The sequence below is a fragment of the Papio anubis genome, chromosome X, assembly GCF_008728515.1.
Source record: "Papio anubis isolate 15944 chromosome X, Panubis1.0, whole genome shotgun sequence".
Classification (NCBI taxonomy): Eukaryota; Metazoa; Chordata; class Mammalia; order Primates; family Cercopithecidae; genus Papio; species Papio anubis.
In genome coordinates, this window is record NC_044996.1 from 87349908 (window position 1) to 87369722 (window position 19815).

Genomic DNA, 19815 nt, shown 5'->3' on the forward strand with positions numbered 1-19815 from the left:
TGGGAATTCTCAGGATCACAGCTGTCTGGCACTAGGCCTACTGGGTAACAAGATTAAGGCAGCTGCTTTCACTAAGTCCCATTTTCCCTTAAAGTCACATCCAAAAGCGTTATTCTAGGACCTTGCAATGGAGACATGGTGTTCATTTAGTCATAGTCTTGGAGGTGTGGACATGATATCAACAGTTTTAGTGGTCTGGGGCGTATTTGCTGCCAACCAAGTCAGCACTGGTCTGTGTTTGGAAACAGGCCTGAAGCTTGGCTGGCTCTCCCAGTGTCACCTTGTGCTGTCATCACCATGGGTGCCCAGACAGGTCTTCCTTCCTCCTCTAAGCTGCAGTTGGATTTCAGCCATAAACTGCTTAGCGCTAGAGATTCAAAGGAACCTGCTTCTGCAGCCACATATCTTGGCTGCCCCACTTCAGGTGGTAAGGATCCTATCCCTGGGCTGGCTAGGGCAGTGAAGGGACTTGCAGGCAGCAAGGCTGTCCAAACCATGAACTCTCACTCAGCCCCAGGCCCTACTCTGTGGTGTGTGACCTTCCAAAGCCCAGCAAAGTGTGTCAGGGCCATGCCAGTGCCCCTCAGAGACAATGCCTCATGCTGCCTTCCTGACCCTGAGGGCAGCTCTCAGCCCTTAGCCAAAGGTTGACCACCTCCTTTTTCTCTTCCCAGATAGGCTGATGGCCCTTCTCCAGCAGGGTCCGGAGGCTGGTGATGGCTCTACTGCCTGCTGTGGCTGGCACAGTCCACATGTAGACAGGAGCTCAAGCTGCCCTGAAAGAAGAGGCAAGAGGTGGGTTTTTCCCTGTTGTAAAGGCATTTGGTGAGTGTTTACTTCCTGCCAAACAGCCAGGCCAATTTCAGCCCCACCATCCCAGAGCAGCTTTGGTAAGAGGCCAGAAAGTTGGAATTTGGGCACTTCTCTCTTGGAATGCTGTGCTTGGGGTAAGGAGGGCCTTCCTCACCCTCTTTCATTCTCCAGCTCCACAATAGACACATTTCTTCACAATGTATCTGTAGCCAAAGTCAGCTTGAAGAGCTGGTCTGGGTCCCTTGAGTGGTGGTGTTAGTGCCATGCAAATTCATGTGGTGCTTCCAGGGGTGCAGCTTCTACCAGCCAGACCTTCTACCAGGTCTGCTATTTGTGAGTAACGGCCAACCCCAATCTGAGAAATGGTGACAAAGACCAGCATGGACACATCTCCTGGCCAAGAAACAGTTTGCCTACAAAGTCACCTTGACTTAGAGGGCAAACAGCATCTGTTTCCAAGCTAAAATGCTCTATCTCAGGAATGGCAAGAACCCTGTTGACTTCTTCTCTCAACAGGCATGGAGATGGTGGGATGTGGGGGTGGGGGTGCAATAATAATAATTTGAGTGAACACAGCCAAGCAAAAAATGTTCCATATGCCATTTCCAATAAAGACATGTAAAAGGAACCCTCTCCTATAGGTGACTAATGAGAGGTTGGGCTTGGCAAGATTAGCCTGTTCCAGTGGCTTCCTGACAGCAAGCTCTTCCCCACCAGTATTTCCAACCTAGTTTAACATGAAAACTGCATGGATGCAGGAGAAGGGAGGGTGCCATTCATTCCATAAAGGGCTGCAACTGCCAAGAAGCCCTGTCCTTTGATGATGCTGAGGACTTGGCTAATTGGAAGATAAAAGCTCTTTAAAGGGCCCAGAACAGCAGCTGAGATGCCTTTGGTATCCTGTCTTGGGAGTGCAAAGCTGGGGCCTTATTGCAGAGTTCAAATGATGGGGTGGGCAAGGCTTAAGGAACTTTTTGTGTTGGGAGGCTTGAGAAGGGAGTAGTTTTCCCTTTTAAGAAACTGAGATACCTCAAGCTCTGCAAAGTCTGAAATCCCCTCTCTTGCTGGCTGTGATAAAAGGACCCTCATTTTCTATCTTTCCCCTACACCCCACAAAAACCCCAGCCCCTATAGTCAAGCCTAATTTAGGTTGCTTCTCTTCCCTTATCTCAATTAAAAGACCAAGTTCCTTGTGATGAGATTATGAAAACTTCCTTTAGAGGAAAAAAGAGCAAAAATTCAAAAGTTTCTGCAACTCAGGTAGTCACAGGCTTAAAAGAAAGAAAAAAAAAATCCTATCATTCCAGAGCTCAGGACTCTATGGCAGTGTCCACAACAGAACTTTGTCTTGTCTTCTGTTTGCAAATCGATGAATTTTATCGCTCCATCAAGGGGATTAGCATTTTTGTCTTTAACCCAAGCTATGGCAGGACAGGTTAAAAGGCCCCCATCTGGTCATGATGCCGAAGTCCACAGTGATAGGCTGTGAGACACATGCTACTTGATCCTAAGGACAGCTAGCTGGGATGAATAGCTTATAGTCATCTGATATAATGATGGCAGCTATGCCAAGGCTAGAAGGAATAGGGGTGGGGAGGATCTGTACCATAATTTCACATTGCTAATAGCAAATAAGCCCCACTTCCCCAAGTGGGAGGCAATGCAGACTTGGCTGCTAATCAGTGGTTCATCATTCACTGGGGGAAACGGGCAGGGAGCGCTAAAGGTTTAGCCTGTGTCAAGGATGCATGCTAAATATGTGTGTGTGCGTGTGTGTGTGTGTGTGTGTGTATATACATATATATATGTGTGTGTGTATATATATATACATATATATATAATCACTAACTTGGCAACTGGAATAGGCACAAAATTACAGCATCCCAAACCCAGCATGGGGTCACAAGAAGAAACCTCAAAAGCAAAAACTGGAGTGCAGTAGCAGCAGCAGCCTCCCTGGGCAGATGCACTTGAGTTGAACGTGGCCATAGATGGCAGAAGAGGGAAGTGGGAAAACCAAGGTGAAAACTCATAGGAGTTTTCCTTGGCCCAAAGGGTTTTCAAGTTAAACAGCAACCCCCACCCCCCCCACCCCTCTGCCCAACCCCTGATCCCCATTCACATGCTCAGGCCCCGTGCCCCTACTCCAGAACTGATGATAACTACTTGGCTAGGTTTCCATTCACGGAAGTGGAGGAGTAGCTGGTGGCAAGAGAGGCACCTTGCTCGGACCTCTCCTTTGACAGGTCAAGGCTGGAAGGTCCATAGTGAGTGGGCTGAGGCTGGGGGTGCTCAGGCTGGACCCTGGGCAGCTGAGGAATGCCATGGGTGATGCCCACAGGCTTGGCCTGTGGTAGAGGGCTGGGGCTGAAGCCTCCAGAACTGGAAGAGCAACTGGGCTCATCAACAGGCAGCAGCACATCTCGAGGCCTGGCCCTCACACTCTGGGAGGCCTGTGGCTGGATGTTATAGCAAGGGCCCATGGGTAGGTGTAGGTGTGAGGGACGAGCTAGCTGAGGCCCGGATTCCCCAGGTGCCCTTGACTCTGGCACTGATAGTGACATTGACGTGGTCATAGGAGGTATGCAACAGGTTGCCTGCTCATATGGAGACTGGCTGGAAGGTCTGTCCAACTGGTGAGGGCTTACCCAGGCAGGACCTGGCCCCACTGGAATAGGGCAGGGAGCCCAAGCAGGCCAATCATAGGCCCCTGGGGGTTCAGTATAGAGGGAAAGGGGACTGTCTCGGCTCCATTCTCCTTCTTCCTCCTCTTCGTCTTCTTCATCTGAATCTTCCTGCTGGGCCTGCAGCTCATCAGACTCCAGGTAGCCCTGGGCCAAGTGGGAATTGGAGAGCTCCATCTCCAGGGTCTCTGCAGTGTCGAGAGAGCGGCTTCTCCTGTTGAGGGCCATAGCAGCAGGTGGAGGTCGAGGGTGCAGGCCAGGCAGTCCCAAGTATCGAGGGAGGCTGCTCACACCCCAGGGCAGGCCTTGGTAGAATCGACTATGGTAGTTGTTGAAGGCATGTTTGTGATAGTAGCCCAGCTCAAAGGCTTCCAAGGAGGCTGCAAGATCTTCATCATTGTGGAACTCAGGATTCTCTTCACACTTGCCTTCCCCATCCCGTTCCACATCAGCGATGTCAAAGGTCACCATGGGAGGCAGCTCAGGGAGGTTTTGAGTGAAAGATGAGTCAGAGTCAGAGCTGCAGGACATGCTGGAAAAGAGGTTCCCATTGCTGGTGAACTCTACCAGGGCCTGTGAGAAACTCACAGTGGCATTCCCTTCCTTCTCAACCTCCTCTTCCTCTGGATCTTCAGGGGGTGAATAAGTAGGGTAGGCCCTCCTGGGAGATCCTCCAAAATTTGCTTCTTGCATATCTGGCTCAAACATGGCATCACTCTGGAAGAGCTGCATTAGGCAGGTACTTTGATCTTTCTTGGAGCAGGTTCCTTCATAACGCTTCTCAAGAGGACGGAAGTCCCTCCAGTCTGGCTCGCTGCTCGCAGTGGTGGGAAAAGCTGAGGTAATTCCCCGGTGGGAAATCTGAGAGGTTCCTGATAGCCCTGCTGCCAGGCCCATCACTGATGGGCCTAAGGGCCTCATCTGATACTCTAAGACGCGCTTCTCCTGCCGGGCCTGGGCCTCTCGGACTTGAGTCTCTCTAGAACGAGCCTCTCGGGCCTGGGTTTCTCGGGTTCTGGCCTCCCTGCCACGAGCTTCCCAAGTGTGTACCTCCCTGGCATAGGCTTCCCTGCCATGAGACTCTCGAGTATAGGCCTCCCTGGTGTGGGCCTCCCTGGCATGAGCTTCTCGGGCACGTGCCTCCTGGGCCTCAAGCTGCTCCCGCCGAAGCTCCCAATACAACAACTGTTTCTGGATGGTCACTAGCCGTTCTTCCTCTGTCTCCATTGCCCCAGGTGGCCGGGAGGAAGAAAAGGGCTCAAAGTTTAAGAAGGGGTCAAACATCTCAGAGCTTCGACCATGGAGGTCATAAAGGCAGTCATCTCCAGGTGGAGAGTTCTCAAGGCTGTCATCTGGCTCATAGAACTCATATAGGGCATCTCCACTGTAACTGTCTCGGGGTAGACAATCCCTGTGGACAAGCCCCAGGGCCTCACCTGAATCATCCTCAAATCCAGGTGTGGTGGAGTCATAATAACCTTCATCACTATTGGGGGCGGATTCTTGCTGGTCACTCTGAGGAGTCAAAAGTTCCCCAGGGGCTAGGCCAGGATAAGACCTAACTGGGTCAAGGAGCATGTAGCCGTGGTGGCCTGGGGATGTGGTGGGATGGTAGCCCAGGTTCATATTGGGCCTTGGATACATCTGAGCAGTTGCCCACAGATATTCTAAGTCATCATCTTCTTCCTCCTCCTTAACCTCCTCTTCTTCCTCCTCTAATTCTACCTCTTCTTCCTCTTCCTCCTCCTCGTCATCATCTGGCAAGGCCATCTCCTCCCCACCTCCCTGGTAGGTCACCAGGCAGGAACTTCGCTTGGTCCCATCTCGGTTTGCTCTCTGGCCCCCAGAGGCCATGCTGTCTGTCATACTGTCCATGTCCTGTTCTGCTATAATGTCACCACAACCTGTCAATGAGTCAAAGCTTTTCAGGGATGTCACATCCCCAAACAAGAGGCTCAGCTGGTCCCCCACAGGGCCATTGGGTGGGTTTACCTCTCCTGCTACTACCTTCTCCCCTGTTTCTGGGCTATGGGGTTCCTCTAGGCTACTGGATTCAGGGGCAGATTTGGGTTGCACATGTGCTGAGGCACAGACCTCCATGGGTTTTTCTGGATCTTTACAGGCCATTGTCTCAGTAGTTGGTGGAGAAGGCTCTGGTGTTGGAGAAACTTTTGGCCCAGGGGCATCTTGGGGGTTAGCATTTTCCTTTCTAGGGGCTTGGAAGGTCTCCTCAGGGCAGGGCACCCGAGGGGCTGAGCTCACGTGCTCATGAGGCCTGGCTTTGACCCTCTCAGGCCCCTTGGCCCCTGGCTCACTTTGCTCAGCCCCAGTGACCTTGCTCTTCCGGTGACGGCGGATACTGCTAAAAAAGCCTTTTAGGCCTTTCTTTGGCTTGGGCATAGATGGAACCTTCTCAGCCACAGCTTTCTCTGTGGCTCCAGCCACAGACGGCTTACATCTGGAGCCTGTCTCCAAAGCCCCATGGGCACTCTGAGAGCTGGGAAATTGGCAGGGTAATTCAGGCAAAGGCAGGGAGAAGCCAGTTCCTTCACTGACAACATCTTCAGGGCCATGGGCTGCTTCACTCAGGCCATCGTGGGTCTTGCTCTTGCTGAGACCTTTCTTGGAACTGCCTTTCCCAGAACCTTTGCTCCGTCCCCCTCCAAAGAAACTAGGCAGAGTACAGATACCCTTCTTGCCACCAAAGAGTTTCATGGCAGTTTTCTTCAGCCTACCTGGGCCGGATGAGGATGGCTCTGATGTTGGTCCTTCTATCGCCTTAGCTGCCTTGTTCTTGGCTCCTTTTTCTGTCGTTTGTTCATGGGTACTCCCAGAGGCTGCAGCTCCCTTGGCCTGAGCAGCTTCATCCTTTTGGGTCTCCATGATGATGGGGACAACTGAGGTACGTCCAGCTGGAAATTCAGCCTCAGGCTTCCAGGCACTGTTATAACATTATCAGTCAGGAAGCATCACAGTGCGGTCTGGAGGAGATAGGAGAGACAAAGACAGAGAGACAGATACTAGTGAGCAAGCATCCAGGCTGGGTTTGCTTTCACCAGACATCAGGCTTGAGCGGAACGAGAAAGAAAGTAAGGGAAAATGTGGGGTAAATCTTAATCCACTCGATATGCTTGGCTTGCTGGGCCAGCTCCCTCTGGGCCCCAAGGCAGCAAAACTCTACACTGAGCAACAAGAAGCCTTCACCCACTACCTTCTTGCTGGGTCCACTCCCTTCAGACCATCCTAAGCTCAGGGGACCACTGGCAGGGGGACCTGCAGTTGTGTGAAAGGCCTAGTGGTGCTATTGGTTGCGGGAGGTATTGTCAATTATCAAAGGGGATGAGGATAGGGAGAGACAAGAAAGGAAAAAGGGATGTTGGCTCCAATATCACAGAATTTTTGAAAAGTATCTGGAAAAACAGTCTATCGAGTCCTCACAGGGTTCTGTTGGAGTCAAGCTTCAGTTTCACATTAGTCTGGGCTCTCACTGATATTTCATCTGAGACTGAAAAGTGGACCTGAAGTTTCACCTCCCATCCATAGCTTCCTAAATTGCCTACAGAACCATGCTCAGGCTTCAGAATCTCAGAACAGGAGCCTCACAGATCTGAAAACTAGGTTTGCAATCTAGGACCTGCTAAGACCATGAAATGGGAGCCTCAAGAAAGGTACTCTCTGGGCTTCAATATTCGCCATCCAAGAGGCCTACCAACATCTCTCCCTCAGAGAGGTGATATGAGGGTGGGTCTAAGCCAGACCCTCTATTGGCTGTCCTGTTGGGAAGATATTTTAATGTGGTCAGCAATGGAACCCCAAATTCCCCTTGAGAACCATGAGGTGGACTGTTTCTCCTCTACTCTCCTCCTCTTATTATTTTTGTCCCCATCTAGTTCTCTATCTAGGAAGGGAACTTCTTGAAGGCCCTACGTGTTTCATATTCCTGGTGTGTGAGCTAGGTTCCCAATAGCTTTTTAAATAAATAAATCTGGTGCAAGCCACACCCTTCTGGTTAAGGCTCTCAATCCTCCAAATGCCCAAATACCAACAAAGACGGAATAAAAACAAGACCTAGCCACTACCCACCACAATATACCTCTGCACCTCTGGTCATCGGCTAGCTCAGTGACCAGCCTGCTAAAACCCAATGACCCCTCCCTGGGAAGTCCCTCACCAGTGTGTCCCCTCTCTGTAGAGTGGCACCAGCAGATGGGGGATCTGGGAGGAGAGGAGAGAGGGGAAGGGGAAGGGGAAAGGGAGGGAAGGAAGAGGAAGAGAGGGGGAGAGAAGCAAGCACCCTTGGTTCAGGAACAGCTGGACAGTACACCAGGCCTGTGATTGCTTGCCACAGTAATAAGATTCACACATTCACCTGAAGTGGAAGACTGTGGACCAGCAATGAGCGTGGAAAGAGGCTGGCAGCTACACTCTAGCCTTGGAGCTCCTGCTTCTGTCTGGCAAACATTAATTTTGTGCCTGCTGCCTTGCTTGGCTTGACACTTGAATCATCAGTGTGATAAAGAACACTCTACATAACTGTATATTAAAACTGGAGGAAGATAACAGCTGGTTATCCAGAAAAGAAAAGAGCAGGTGAAAAGGAAAGTTCATTTGAACCTCTCTCCGCAGAGATCTGCATTGCCATTTGCTCAGGTTAGAGATTTTTCTGTGACATATTTTGACATCACACTATTCCAACTCAGCCCTGCAACTGATAGTCCCACAATAGACAGCGCCCCCTCCCACCTCCAAATACACACACAATCATACCTAAACACACAATCACCCAGTTTTCTGCCCCTGGGTCTGGTGGGAACAGGAGTCCTATCATGTCTGAATGCCCCACTTTCCACAGCACATTTTTACCTCAGCCTTAAAATTACTGGTAAGGTTATCATCACGGTGTTGGGGATAGGGGAGCTGGGGTGGCAGTACTGGAGTTGTTTGTGAAATTCTATTCCTCTCTGGAATTCAGTGCTGCAGGGCAGGCCAAGAAGGGAGAACTCCCAGCCTTTGCTTCTAGGGAGCTCCTAGGCTAACAGGGAGAGTCCTACATGTAACAGTCTGTTAGAAACTGGACCACACAACAGGAAGTGACTAGCAGGCAGGAGAGCGAGGTGAGCATTACCTGAGTTCCGCCTTCTGTCAGATCAGCAGAGGCAGATTCTCATAGCAGCGTGAACCCTATTGCAAACTGCACATGCAAGGATCTAGGTTGCACTCTCCTTATGAGAATCTAACAAATGCCTGATGATCTGAGATGGAACAGTTTTATCCCAAAACCTTCCCCCTCTCCATCCGTGGAAAAACTGTCTTCCACGAAACAGGTCCCTGGTTCCAAAAAGGTTGGGGATTGCTGCCTTAAAGAATAGCCCGTTATTTCTTAAGCTGGTTGGTGGAGTATCATTCTTTATACCTTGTAAACATATTCAAAGATAAATGTGAAAGGGAGAAAGACACTTCTTGGACAGTAAGGCTGGGCCTCAAGGAAAACCTCAGAGTCAAGTGAAAAACTTTATGGACCTAGACATCCTTGTGAATCACAGGCTGACTTGTCCTGCTGGGTTTGGGGCTGGAGTTCCTGGGAACAGAGTGATTAGGCAAATTGAATCACAAAGAAGGCTGCTTTCCGGAGCCTTGATGCCCCAGTTGGAGGACAGTCTCTTTGGGCTTTCCCTTGCCCTTGCTCCTATGCTCTGTGGGGTAGAGGCCAGCCCACCCACCTCTCTCTGTATTGTCCCCTTTCCTGCCACAGGGAGCTGCAGTTTGTTGTGGAAGGAGCCATGGACCACAGGGCTGGGGTCCAGGCCATGTCAGCCTCCCATCTGCCAAGGGACCCTGAATGTGCCAACGTAGCCTGCTGAAACTCAGGTACTTGTGAGCTATTTTGAGATCAAAACAGCTCCTCTACCTATCCTTCTACCTGCCCACTACAGTGGTGTGACGATTTGATGTGATAATAGGCACAAAAAAAGCACTTCATAAACTGTATAGTACAGTGCAAATGAGAAAGACTGTCATTACTGTTGTTATTACTCCTTCTAGGTCAGATCCCAGTTTCTTAGGAAGCGACTGACCATGTGTTAAAGGCTGTTCATTTGGGAAAGCTATTCACTCACTGTGGGAAGCTCAGGGACTTGCTGCCTTGGTCCACGCTGAGAGGGAGACAGATATGAGGGGATTTTAAAGAGGCGTGTGTATCTACACAAACTCCTCTGCTAAGAGGTTTGAAAAGTCCTCTGTGTGTGTTGTGGGAGATAGATGAATTAGGCAGGGTGTCCCTGGGATGGAGTTTCTCTCCCTCCAGTTCAGGCCCTTCTCCTAACCAAGTCCAGGGTCATCTTTGCTGGCAGGTACCAGCCTTAAACTAGTACTCTGTGTTCTCTCTCCCAGAGCCATGTACCCCTACAGCCATTCACAGTGTCTCTGCCTATGTCACCCAGAACACTGGGAAGGAAGGTAGCAGGGTCTAGCTGGTAGCTCCCTAGCCTAGCCCCACCTAGCTACCTCTGCCCTAGGCCTCTTCTCCATCCTCTTTGCTATCCAAACAGGTGCCAAAGCTATCCTTCCTCAATGGGTTATGCTGCCTTTACTTAGGACCACAAGAGTTCACCAGGAGAGTCAGGTGGGGCAGAAAGTAAAGGAGACAGCAAAGGATAGACTCTGCAGATCCCCTAGGCTGGGACTGGCTTTCCCTGGGGGTCCTGCCAAGAAAGTGACACTGCCAAATGCAGGGCCCCACAACCCTCATGTTCCTTAACCAGTGTGGCTGAGTTTCAGGTGGGTTAGGGGTTAAGAGAACCCTCCCAAGCCACTCTGTGGTCCCTTGCAGGGGCTGCCTGCTGCAGTTGCTGCTATCATGGCAGAAAGCAGACTGTGGTAGAAAGTGCTGGGGCCATTCCAGCTCCCTGAGCCAGATTTAGGCCATTCTGGGGCCAGTGGAAGGCTGGCTACAAAGGAAGAGCTTCTTCCTTCTCCTCTCCACTTAAAACATAGGCAGGAGGCCAACCACATACCCGCCCTAGAGACCCTTCTCAAGGAGAAGGGACAGCTGCAACATGAGCCTTGCACATTCTGCTCCAAATCAGCTTCCTGGGGCCAGCTTGGCCAACTTAGAGAGGGCTGAATTGGGGAAGAAACAGAAGCATGTGGATTTATGCAGTAGCTCCAGAGACATGGCCTTGACCAGCCATAGTTCCTCAGGCCTGTTCCAAGCAGTTTTCCTGAAAGCAAGCCCACTTCAGGCCCACCTGCCCTTCTGTATGTTGGGGAGGGTTGGTTAAAGAAAAAATGGTGAGGATGGCCCTCCAGAGAGCTGGCCAGTTCTGCGCTGGAATCAACTCTGCCCAGCTAGGGGAAATCCAGAAAGTTTTTTTTTTCCCATGTTTATGCCTCAGTTTCCTTAACTGCAAAATGAGGCCACTGAGAGTGCTTACCTCTTAAGGCTATTGTAAGAAGTAAAACCAGCCCACATAATGTACCAAATCAAGTGCATTACATAGCAGAAGCTCAAAACATTATAGTAACTAACTTTTATTCATATTTTATTCAAACTATGGTAGAACAATTTCTAGAAGTAAAATCATCTCAGGTTCAGTAGGGTGCTCCCTAGGGCTCTGTGGGTAAGTCACCAAACTTCTTTGGGGCTCAGTTTCCCCAAATGGCAAATGGTAAATGAGGATAACTGTATGGTCATGTCATAGGAGGCTTTACTTGCTCATTTAGCCAACTTTCGATATTTAGGAACCTAAAAGAGTCAGCTAGCTACTGGCTAGCAGCCCAGGATTATGTGGGACTTTCAACTAGCCAGGTTCTCTAGCCCAGGTCAAACTCAGCTAAAAGTACCAACATCAAAGGAAATGCAAATCAACAGATATTCTTCACTCTCAGGGTATTTACCACTTTACAAAGCACTTCCTACTCCCACACCCCGCATTTGCCCTCCTCAGCCACCCCATTAATCAGGCCTGGTAGGGGATGGCAACTCCTTGTCACAGAGAAGGAAACTGTGCCTAGAGTTGGGAAAAGACTTGTCCAAGGTCACATAGTGAAATGGTGACAGAGCCACACTAGCTCCCAGGACTGTTGAGTCTCAATTTCATGCCATTCTGCTGCACCGTGCAGGCTACCAATCAAAGGAGGAAGACTGAGCGAGAGAACTGCAAAGGTTCCCCTCACACCAGCAAGAACTATAATCTCCCACTCCCATCCCACCTCTGTACCAGCCCTGCTAAGCCTTCTTTGCCACATTTCCAGTCCTCACTGGTTGCCACTGTTTGGATCCTACCAAACACATTCTAGAAAGCCTGGTGACATTAGAATCTAGGGGCCAACAACCCAGCCTGTGGCTGCTCTCCTAATCAGCAACCCTACCACCACTCCTCTCAAACTACAGGACATGTCACTCTACTCCCCTTTTCCTTAAGAGATAGGTTTGAGTGGCCCAAAACCCAGAAACCTGCCAACATGGACAAAGATGCAGAATTTGAGCTATTTAAAGAAAATGACTTATCAGATCATCTGGAACTTGAATGATCCATTTCTAACACCCATAGCCAAGTACTGCTCTCAAAGCTATTTGGTCAGAGCCTGAAGGAAGGGCTGCATGGCTTGGTACCCTCTGATGGAGTTGTAGAGGCAGCTGGCAGAGCCCCCTCAGCTACCCCTTCATTCACTCCTCCCCTAATTTGCAGCCTTCTTGCTGAGGGGCACCTCCTGCCCAGGGGGCATCTCACCAACTCCAGATTCAGCAAGACCCCAAACTGGGACTTCTCTCTCCTGTCCCTATTCCCCCACCAGCCCCCCTCAATTGACTTGTTCACATACTGAGCTTTGTGTAATTCATCCTGACAGGCTTTGGTCTGTTCATTCATCTCTCTCAAATGGACCCTCCTTCATCTTACAGTCACTACATCTAGCACATAGCAAGAGCTCAAACAATGCTGATTCAACTGAATTCTAATTCGGCTGAAGTTTCTTGGTCCGGAACTGGAATGCCAGTCTCACCTTCTATAGGCTGTGTGGTTTGAGAAAGTGACCTAACCTCTCTGACACTCAAATGCCTTATCGGCAAAATGAAGAAAATGCTATGTACCATGCAGGATTGTGGTAAGGATTAGAGATGACCAATGTAAAAGCAAACTGGCAACTACATACTAAGCAGATATTCAATAAAGGGCTCTTGTGATGAGGCCACTTGCAGGCACCTTTTCCCCTCCAGCTCCTCAATTGTCACTCCACATTCTCCGAAGATGACACAAGCCTCTTAGCTGAGCTCCCTCTAGTCCCTCCCTGTCGCAACACCCCCTGGCTCCCCTCTCCCATCTCATTCATCCTGTACGTTGTTGCCAGGTTCATTTTCTTACAACTCCTATTTCAGCACATCACTCCTCCACTTACCAAATTATTCTGCACTGCCTATAGGATAAGGGCCAAACCCCTATGTCTGACGTTCAAGGCTTGCTCTCCCTGAGTGCCCCTTGCAAGTTTCTCAGCCTTGTTTCTCTGCCTCTTGGCCCCAGCTCCAAATACACAGAGGTTTGCCCAGTCTGGGAGATGTGGTCACCCAGATACCACCACTCCCTAGAAATGGGCTTTCCTGGTGAGTCCTCTCAGTGCCCTAGCTTTGTCCTCAGGCTCTTGAGGTCCCCTCCCTGCCCAGCTTGCCTTGAATGACAGGGGCTTTGGGAGCCACTTACTTGCCACTCCCATCTCAGGCTCCCAAACTTTCTTAGAGAGAAGTGTATCTGAAGTGGGTACCATGCCTGCCTGCATAGGCTTCCACTAAGTCAGTACTAGCCCAGCTAGAGTGAGATCAGACAGGCGCCAACCCTTCCCCAACCCCTGTTCAAATGAAGAACAGGAGAGGAGTTAACTCCAGAGAAACAGATGTGACAGAGCAGCCAAGGAAAGCCTACAGAGGAGCAGCTGGGTCAAGTGAACAACAGATACCTCTGACTTTCCTATGTGTCCACTCCCTTCTACTAACCATGCCCTGTATGAGAGGCTAAGTGAGGAAACTGAGGCTTGGGAGGGGACTAGGAGAGTATAATTTGAGGAAGAACTCTGGAACTGAATTGGGGACCAGGAGCTTTGGACTTCTGAGTAAACTTGAGCAAATCCTTTCCCTGTTCTGGACCTCAGTTTCTTCATCTAGAAATGGGAGATTGGACCAGGCAGTCTGCTTGCTCCAGGTTGCCCTGAGAGGCTGGGGGAGGAGTGGTCCTGTGCCCAGTTTTCTAATGGTTGCTGAGTCAGAAGGCATAGCAGGGGGCACTGGATTGGCTTTGGGGGTCCTCGGTCTTACTGGTAGGCCTGGTTACCTAGCTGGTTGGACCTAGTTCACCACTTCAGGACAGAGGTGCACTGTGGCCCAGCCTCACTCCTTGCACCACCCCTCAACATTTTGCTCTTTCAAAATGCACTGAGTCTGGCCTGTGAATATTTCCAACATATCCAGAAAGGAGGGGGCCCAGAACTGGTCATGCCATTCCTCATTCCCCTGAAAAGAGCCACAGCCCCCAGCAAGAAGGACTGAGCAGATGGAGAGGGAGGCTTGAGGCATGCTCACTAGGGATGGAGGATGAGTATCCACTTGGAAGCCAGCAGGAAAACTATGGGAGATGGAAACTTGGGGCTTGTAAGGGGAACCTCACTCGTTTCATATCTCTTTTCCCTCTCTTGGTCTTGGTCCTACGGCATGGGTTGAATATTTCAAAGGAGGTAGTTGGAAGGGTGGCAGTCTAATGATCCCCTCCTAGTATAGTGGAGGTGTTAAAAATTCCTTAAGGGCCAGGCATGGTGGCTCACACCTGCAATTCCGGCACTTTGGGAGGCCTAGCCAGGTGGATCACTTAACCCCAGGAGTTCGAGACCAGCCCTGGCAGCATGGCAAAACCTCATCCTCTGCAAAACCCCAAAATTAACCGGGTGTGGTGGTGTACACCTGTAGTCCCAGCTACATGGAAGGCTGAGGCAGGAGGATCTCTTGGGCCTGAGACATCAAGGCTGCAATGAGCCATGGCCACGCCACTGCACACTCCCAGACGCTGGGCCTTGAGCAGGATCATGTCTCAAAGAGCAAAATTCCCTCCAAGGCTGTGCATCCTCCACTCACTTAGACCAGTGTGTATGGGAGAAACAACCCTGTTCCAGCAGTGAAATCTCTATTTCAAAATACAGATCAAAGGATCACAAAGGCCACTGCAGCACCAGTATGCCTGCCTATGACCACACCAAGCCCCTCAGGTCATTTCTCCATTGTTCATATTTTCCCCTGATTCCAAAAGGGGAGGTGGAGGGAGCAACGTACTCTTACTGGGGTAGCACCTGTACCTCTGTAGTGGTTCTGATTTCCCTGCCTGCCTTTGCTAGAAATATCACTTACACATGCACAGGTTTGAAAAATAAGACAAAGCAGAGGAGACGGAAGACTCTGAGATTATTTAATTCAGAGAACAGAAGTTGGGGGGTGGAGAGAGAGTTTAATGCCTATGAAATCTCCAATAGATTGTTAAGCAGAAGAGCAATGGAGGCCAGCTATGCGCAGCTCCTTCCTGCACACACACACACACACACACACACACACACACCGCACACACACACACACACTGCATGAGTTTAACTACAGCGGCGCAGCAGGCTCAAGATTAGCCCAGCCCTGAGAAGAACTGGGCAGTAAGGCCAGGTGATAGCCAGAATGAGTGACACAGAAAGGCTATGAAATACTGCCTCAGGGGCTTAACGCCTCCACCACACTGTATCTTCCCAGACAGGATTCAGGTAGGGAAAGTGAAATAACGTTGGACATTCTTCTAGCCTCAGATAGCCTATCTGTTAAGCAAGGGGGCTGGAAACCCCTTCTCCCTCTTGGTTCTACCTGCCAGGCTTGCTGCTGTTTCCTAGTGGAGCAGGGTTGTTTCTCCCATACACACTGTCTACGAGTGGAGATGTATCAGTTCTTGAGGGAATTTTGTTTCTTTGAGACATGGTCTTGCTCTGCGGCCCAGTCTGGAGTGCAATGGCGTGACCACGGCTCATTGCAGCCTTGATCTCTCGGGCCCAAGAGATCCTCCTGCCTCAGCCTTCCATGTAGCTGGGACTACAGGTGCACACCACCACACCAGTTAATTTTTTGTTATTTTTTTGTAGGGGATGAGTTTTGCCATGTGCCCAGGCTGGTCTCTCAAACTCAGGGTCAAGTGATCCACCCATTAAGAGCCTCCCAAAGTACTGGGGTACAGTGTGAGCCACCATGCCCCACCAAGCCCTTAAGGAATTTTTAACACCTCCACTATACTAGGAGGGGATCATTAGACTGTCAAATTCTTCCAACTATCTCCTCTCCTTTTGAAATGTTCAGTCCTGGCAAAGCTGTAGACCAAGACCAAGAGGCAAAAGAGACATGAAACGAGTGAAAGGTTCCCCTTATGAAGCTCCCAAGTTAACTCAGTCCCCATTTCCTCTGCGGGAATGAGGGAGGTAAGATGAAGGGGATGGTTAATGAAATCTGCATTGATTGGAAGCTGCTGGTTCCATGGGACACAGTGGAAAGAGTCACTGCACAGGAAGCAGGAGCCTATCCTTAAATAGCTGTGTGACCTTAAGCAAGCCCCTGATGCTTTCCAAGGCTCAGGATTCTCATCTGTAAGCACAGCAGTTCAAACTGGTGCTCCCCAAGGACTGCCTATCTGAGAGGAAGGTGTTCAGCAGAGGCCTGGGGAACACTTCTCGGTCCCAATCATGTTGGTATTTAGGCCCCACTTCCCACCTCTTCCTGCCCTTTCCCCTGCAATGCCAAAGGGAGGCTGACATAGTAAAACTTTCCTTTGGAGGTAGCCTGCCCACAGCTCTACTTCCAGATCCAAAGGTGGCCTCTTAACTGGCTGACTTTGCAGCATGCTTCTGATCCCTTTTTAAGACCCCATTCTACCACTCATTCAAAAACCTTGTTTGTATTACAGCATATTTATATACAAAAATAGCAACTCCCTGCCAATTCCCTACTCTTTGATGCCCCCTTCCCCTAAAAGGATCAGATTCCCATTCCACAGCCTGTCATCTGGGAAACCCCATCACTGAGCCTCAACCTTTTCTCTACCTCTGAGCCACACCATCTCAACCAGAATAGACTCATTCACTCCCCTCACCCTGCCTGTCAATCGCTTTCTCTCCTCCCATTCCTGGGTCTGCTTACCCTTTGCCTACCAAACCCCTCTACTTTCTGGCAGCTTCCAAGGATGATCTCCCTGCTTATACAGATCTTTCATCTCTCTTCACATAGTTTGTCTCTAGGCTCATGAATCAGCAACCAAAGATATGCATGGTCTGGGATCTGAGCATTCCAAATCCTGAGCCTGTTGTTGGGGGAGGATATATCATTATTTTTTTTTTCTTGTAGTTGCAATCCTCCCCCTTCTAATCCATCCTCATTAGGCACACTCAATACAATACATATCTGAGCCTTGACTACCATTTCTCTAGTCACTTTGATATGAATCAGGACAAGCACAAGTTGGAAAGGTAAAGGTTTACTCGAAAACTCTACAAAGAAAGCAAGTCCTTCTGGAACAATCGTTAACTGCTCTGCACTGCTTGGCTTTGAGAGGGTTGTGGCTGAGGTCCAGGTTTTATTTACTCCTCCAAAGGGTTCTGAGAGAACCCAGACATCCATGATATCAGACAAAACAGAGGCAGGCCAACTTAATTATAGTCTGCATCCTATTATAATTTAAGCCTGAATATGCCCAGGAGAAGGAGGCAGCCCTGGAGGAGTTCCAAGAAGAAAGAAGTCATCATGGGTGGGCAAGAGCCAGGCAGGAAAGGCACCAAGGAAAAGGCAGGCCCAGAACTGGGGTCTGAGAAGGAAGAAGATTTGGACAGGTGTAGGCTGAGTGGGTTTGGGTGTGGGCAAGGGAGTTACATAGAGCAGATACATTAGGTGCCTGTTGGCCTAAGACAAGGCAGAGGGCAGGTCCAGCCCTGGGCTAGAGATGCCCAGCTGCAAGTAGAGGTTTGTGTTGGGGCCTAATCAAGGTGGGAGGAGGTGACTGTAGTGTGATATCTGTGGTCCTGGCTCCTGTCATAAAGATCCAGAGCTAGCCTTCTTCCAAGTGAGGAATTTACTGGGTCTCATTGCCCCTCCTCAAAGTGCCCAAGCTTTCCTTGGGCCCTGCAGCCCACAGGACTCTCCACACCAGAGATTAATCAAAGGTCCAAGAAGAGCCTACCAAGTCCCTCAGTGGCTTTCTCTGTCCTATTCCTCAAAAAGGCCTAGAGAGCCCACTGCCAGAGGTGCACCGTGGTGCAGTGACTGTGCAGTGGGTGGGGCCGAATGAGGGGAGCCGCACTGGGGGAGGGGGCTCTGCTGGAATCCTGGTGGGGCAGGCAGTCCAACAGTGCAGTGCCCTCTGCCTTGCCCATGCCCACGCCGCTGCAGCAGGCAGGCAGGCAGGCAGAGCCGCAGAGAGAGGTATTTGTGTGTTGAACAAGGCTCGCCTTGACCCCGCAGCCCTTGCCAAGAGGAGCCTGGCCAAACGGAGACCAGCTCTGAGGGACCAGTCCAGCTGCTGCCTAGGCGCTTGGGCTGTGACGCATGTAGCGGGCGAAGCCCCTCACCACTGGGGGAGCCAAGCAAAGTCCAGCGTTCGGGCGGTCACCAGTGTCAGAAGTGTCTCCAGGAGACAATGACAGTGGCCTAGAGAGCTGGGTATGTTAAGTAACTGCGAAGTTGGAGGGGTTAGCCACCTCGATAGCTCTCCTGTACACACAGAGACGGTATGATACGTTACGTACTACAATGAGGGCTCCTTCGGCCTCAGGCAAGGAAATGCCCCCCAAACACCGTGCCTATCGCTATTTTTAAACGGGAGGCTGGAGAGAAAAACGCGGCCAGTATCCTCCAAGGGAAACGGAGGTGAGGCGAGGCGGGAGACAAAGCGGCCTTGCAGCTCTAACTCAAGGACTAGCTTGCGCCGCTGCTCTAACCCAAGGACCAGCAAGAGCCCGGCTGCCAGACAGCCTGCCCGACCGCGGGGGCGGGCGCCAGATGCGCCGGGAGGCCCAGGAGGAGGGGCGCGGCTAGTTGGGGCCGCAAGGCCAAGGTTCTGAAGGGAAGTGTGCGACTGAGCTCAGCCCACAGGCCCAACTGAGCTCCGCTGGGGAGGGGGCAGTCTGTGGATGTCCTAATCCACGCCAAAGCCGGTTTCCGTCGGGCCCAAGCCAGCACGCCAGCTTGAGTCCGCAGAAAGGAGGGAGAGGCTGGAGATGCACAGGGGAGGGGAGGGGCGGCAGCCAGGCAGCCAGGGTGAGGGGTGAGCGGTACCCGCGTTACACAGCTGTTCCAGCAAATGTGCTATAACAAAGCTGCAGAGCTCCCGGCCTACAAATGCATGGCTTGGGGTGCTGGCTGGCGGCGCCCTTCCCGGGACTGTGCGGCAGCACGTGCGGGCCCATCCCCGCCCCCCCGAAAGCCGGGAGGCATGGCCCAGGCTAGCCTGCTTTCCTACCCTCCCTCCCCAACCTCCCCCCTCTCCCCAGCCGTGGTCGCTTGTGCCCAGGGGACTCAAGGCCGCTCGGCCTCTCCACCGGACACTCCGCAAAGCGGGTTCCAAAGGAGAAGGGCGAGCGACCGGGACTCCGATCCGCCCAGTCCTTAGCGCCCTTCTCCAGTTCGTAGGAGCAGAGCACGCGGGAATGCACCCGACCGCGGGCAGGCGGAGGCTCCTAGCTGTACGCAACGCTTACCCGGCCGGGTCAGGTTCCTAGCCTGGTTATTGTCCGCTGAGCCGCCCTGGGCCGGGCTGCAGCCTCGGCTGCCGCGGCTGAGAGCGCCGCCACCGCAGCTGCTGCCGCCGCCGCCGCGGCTCCAGTCACCTCCAGCACTGACTCCCCTTCCCCAGGCTTTGGGTAGCTCCCCCATACCCCCTCCCCCAGTACTCCAAGGCCACCGGGTGGGGCATCTGCGTCTTGATTGGCAGGCGTATGGTCCAATCGCTATGGTGGGAAGGCGTGCCCCGGCCCGCCCACTGTTTTCCTTGGTGCGTTTCTCTTTAAATGCAAATAAGTGCAGGCGTGGTGTTGGCAGGGGGCGGAGAGGGTGCGGAACCACTGGCTGCGGCTCCCCACTCCCGCCCCCATGCCGGGCTGGTAGTGGCGTGGCTGCACCGTGGCTTCAAGGAGCCGGTCCTGCCCGGATGGGGCTCGCCGGATCCCTGGAGCTCGGTTTCGGTTTTCACGCACTGCCATTTCCGTGGCCGCTGTGCATTCGCGTGTGCCCTGGACGCCAGCAGGCCGTTTATTCCTGAGCTAGAGGCCGGCGGGG

General features: G+C 51.6%; 1 protein-coding gene across 1 annotated transcript; it reads right to left on the reverse strand.

The window, feature by feature from the left end:
• Positions 1 to 2930: 2930 nt before the first annotated feature.
• On the reverse strand, positions 2931 to 19413 carry AMER1 (APC membrane recruitment protein 1). Its single transcript, XM_003917802.3, has 2 exons — positions 19239 to 19413; positions 2931 to 6478 (listed from the first exon to the last, which is right to left on the reverse strand). Exon 2 carries the CDS (start codon positions 6378 to 6380, stop codon positions 2976 to 2978), a length of 3405 nt encoding a protein of 1134 aa, XP_003917851.1. The 5' UTR covers positions 6381 to 6478; positions 19239 to 19413; the 3' UTR covers positions 2931 to 2975.
• Positions 19414 to 19815: the final 402 nt, after the last annotated feature.

Excerpts from the sequence above, each read along its gene's own strand:
- AMER1 (XM_003917802.3), bottom strand. The coding sequence starts at position 6,380 with ATGGAGACCCAAAAGGATGAAGCTGCTCAGGCCAAGGGAGCTGCAGCC.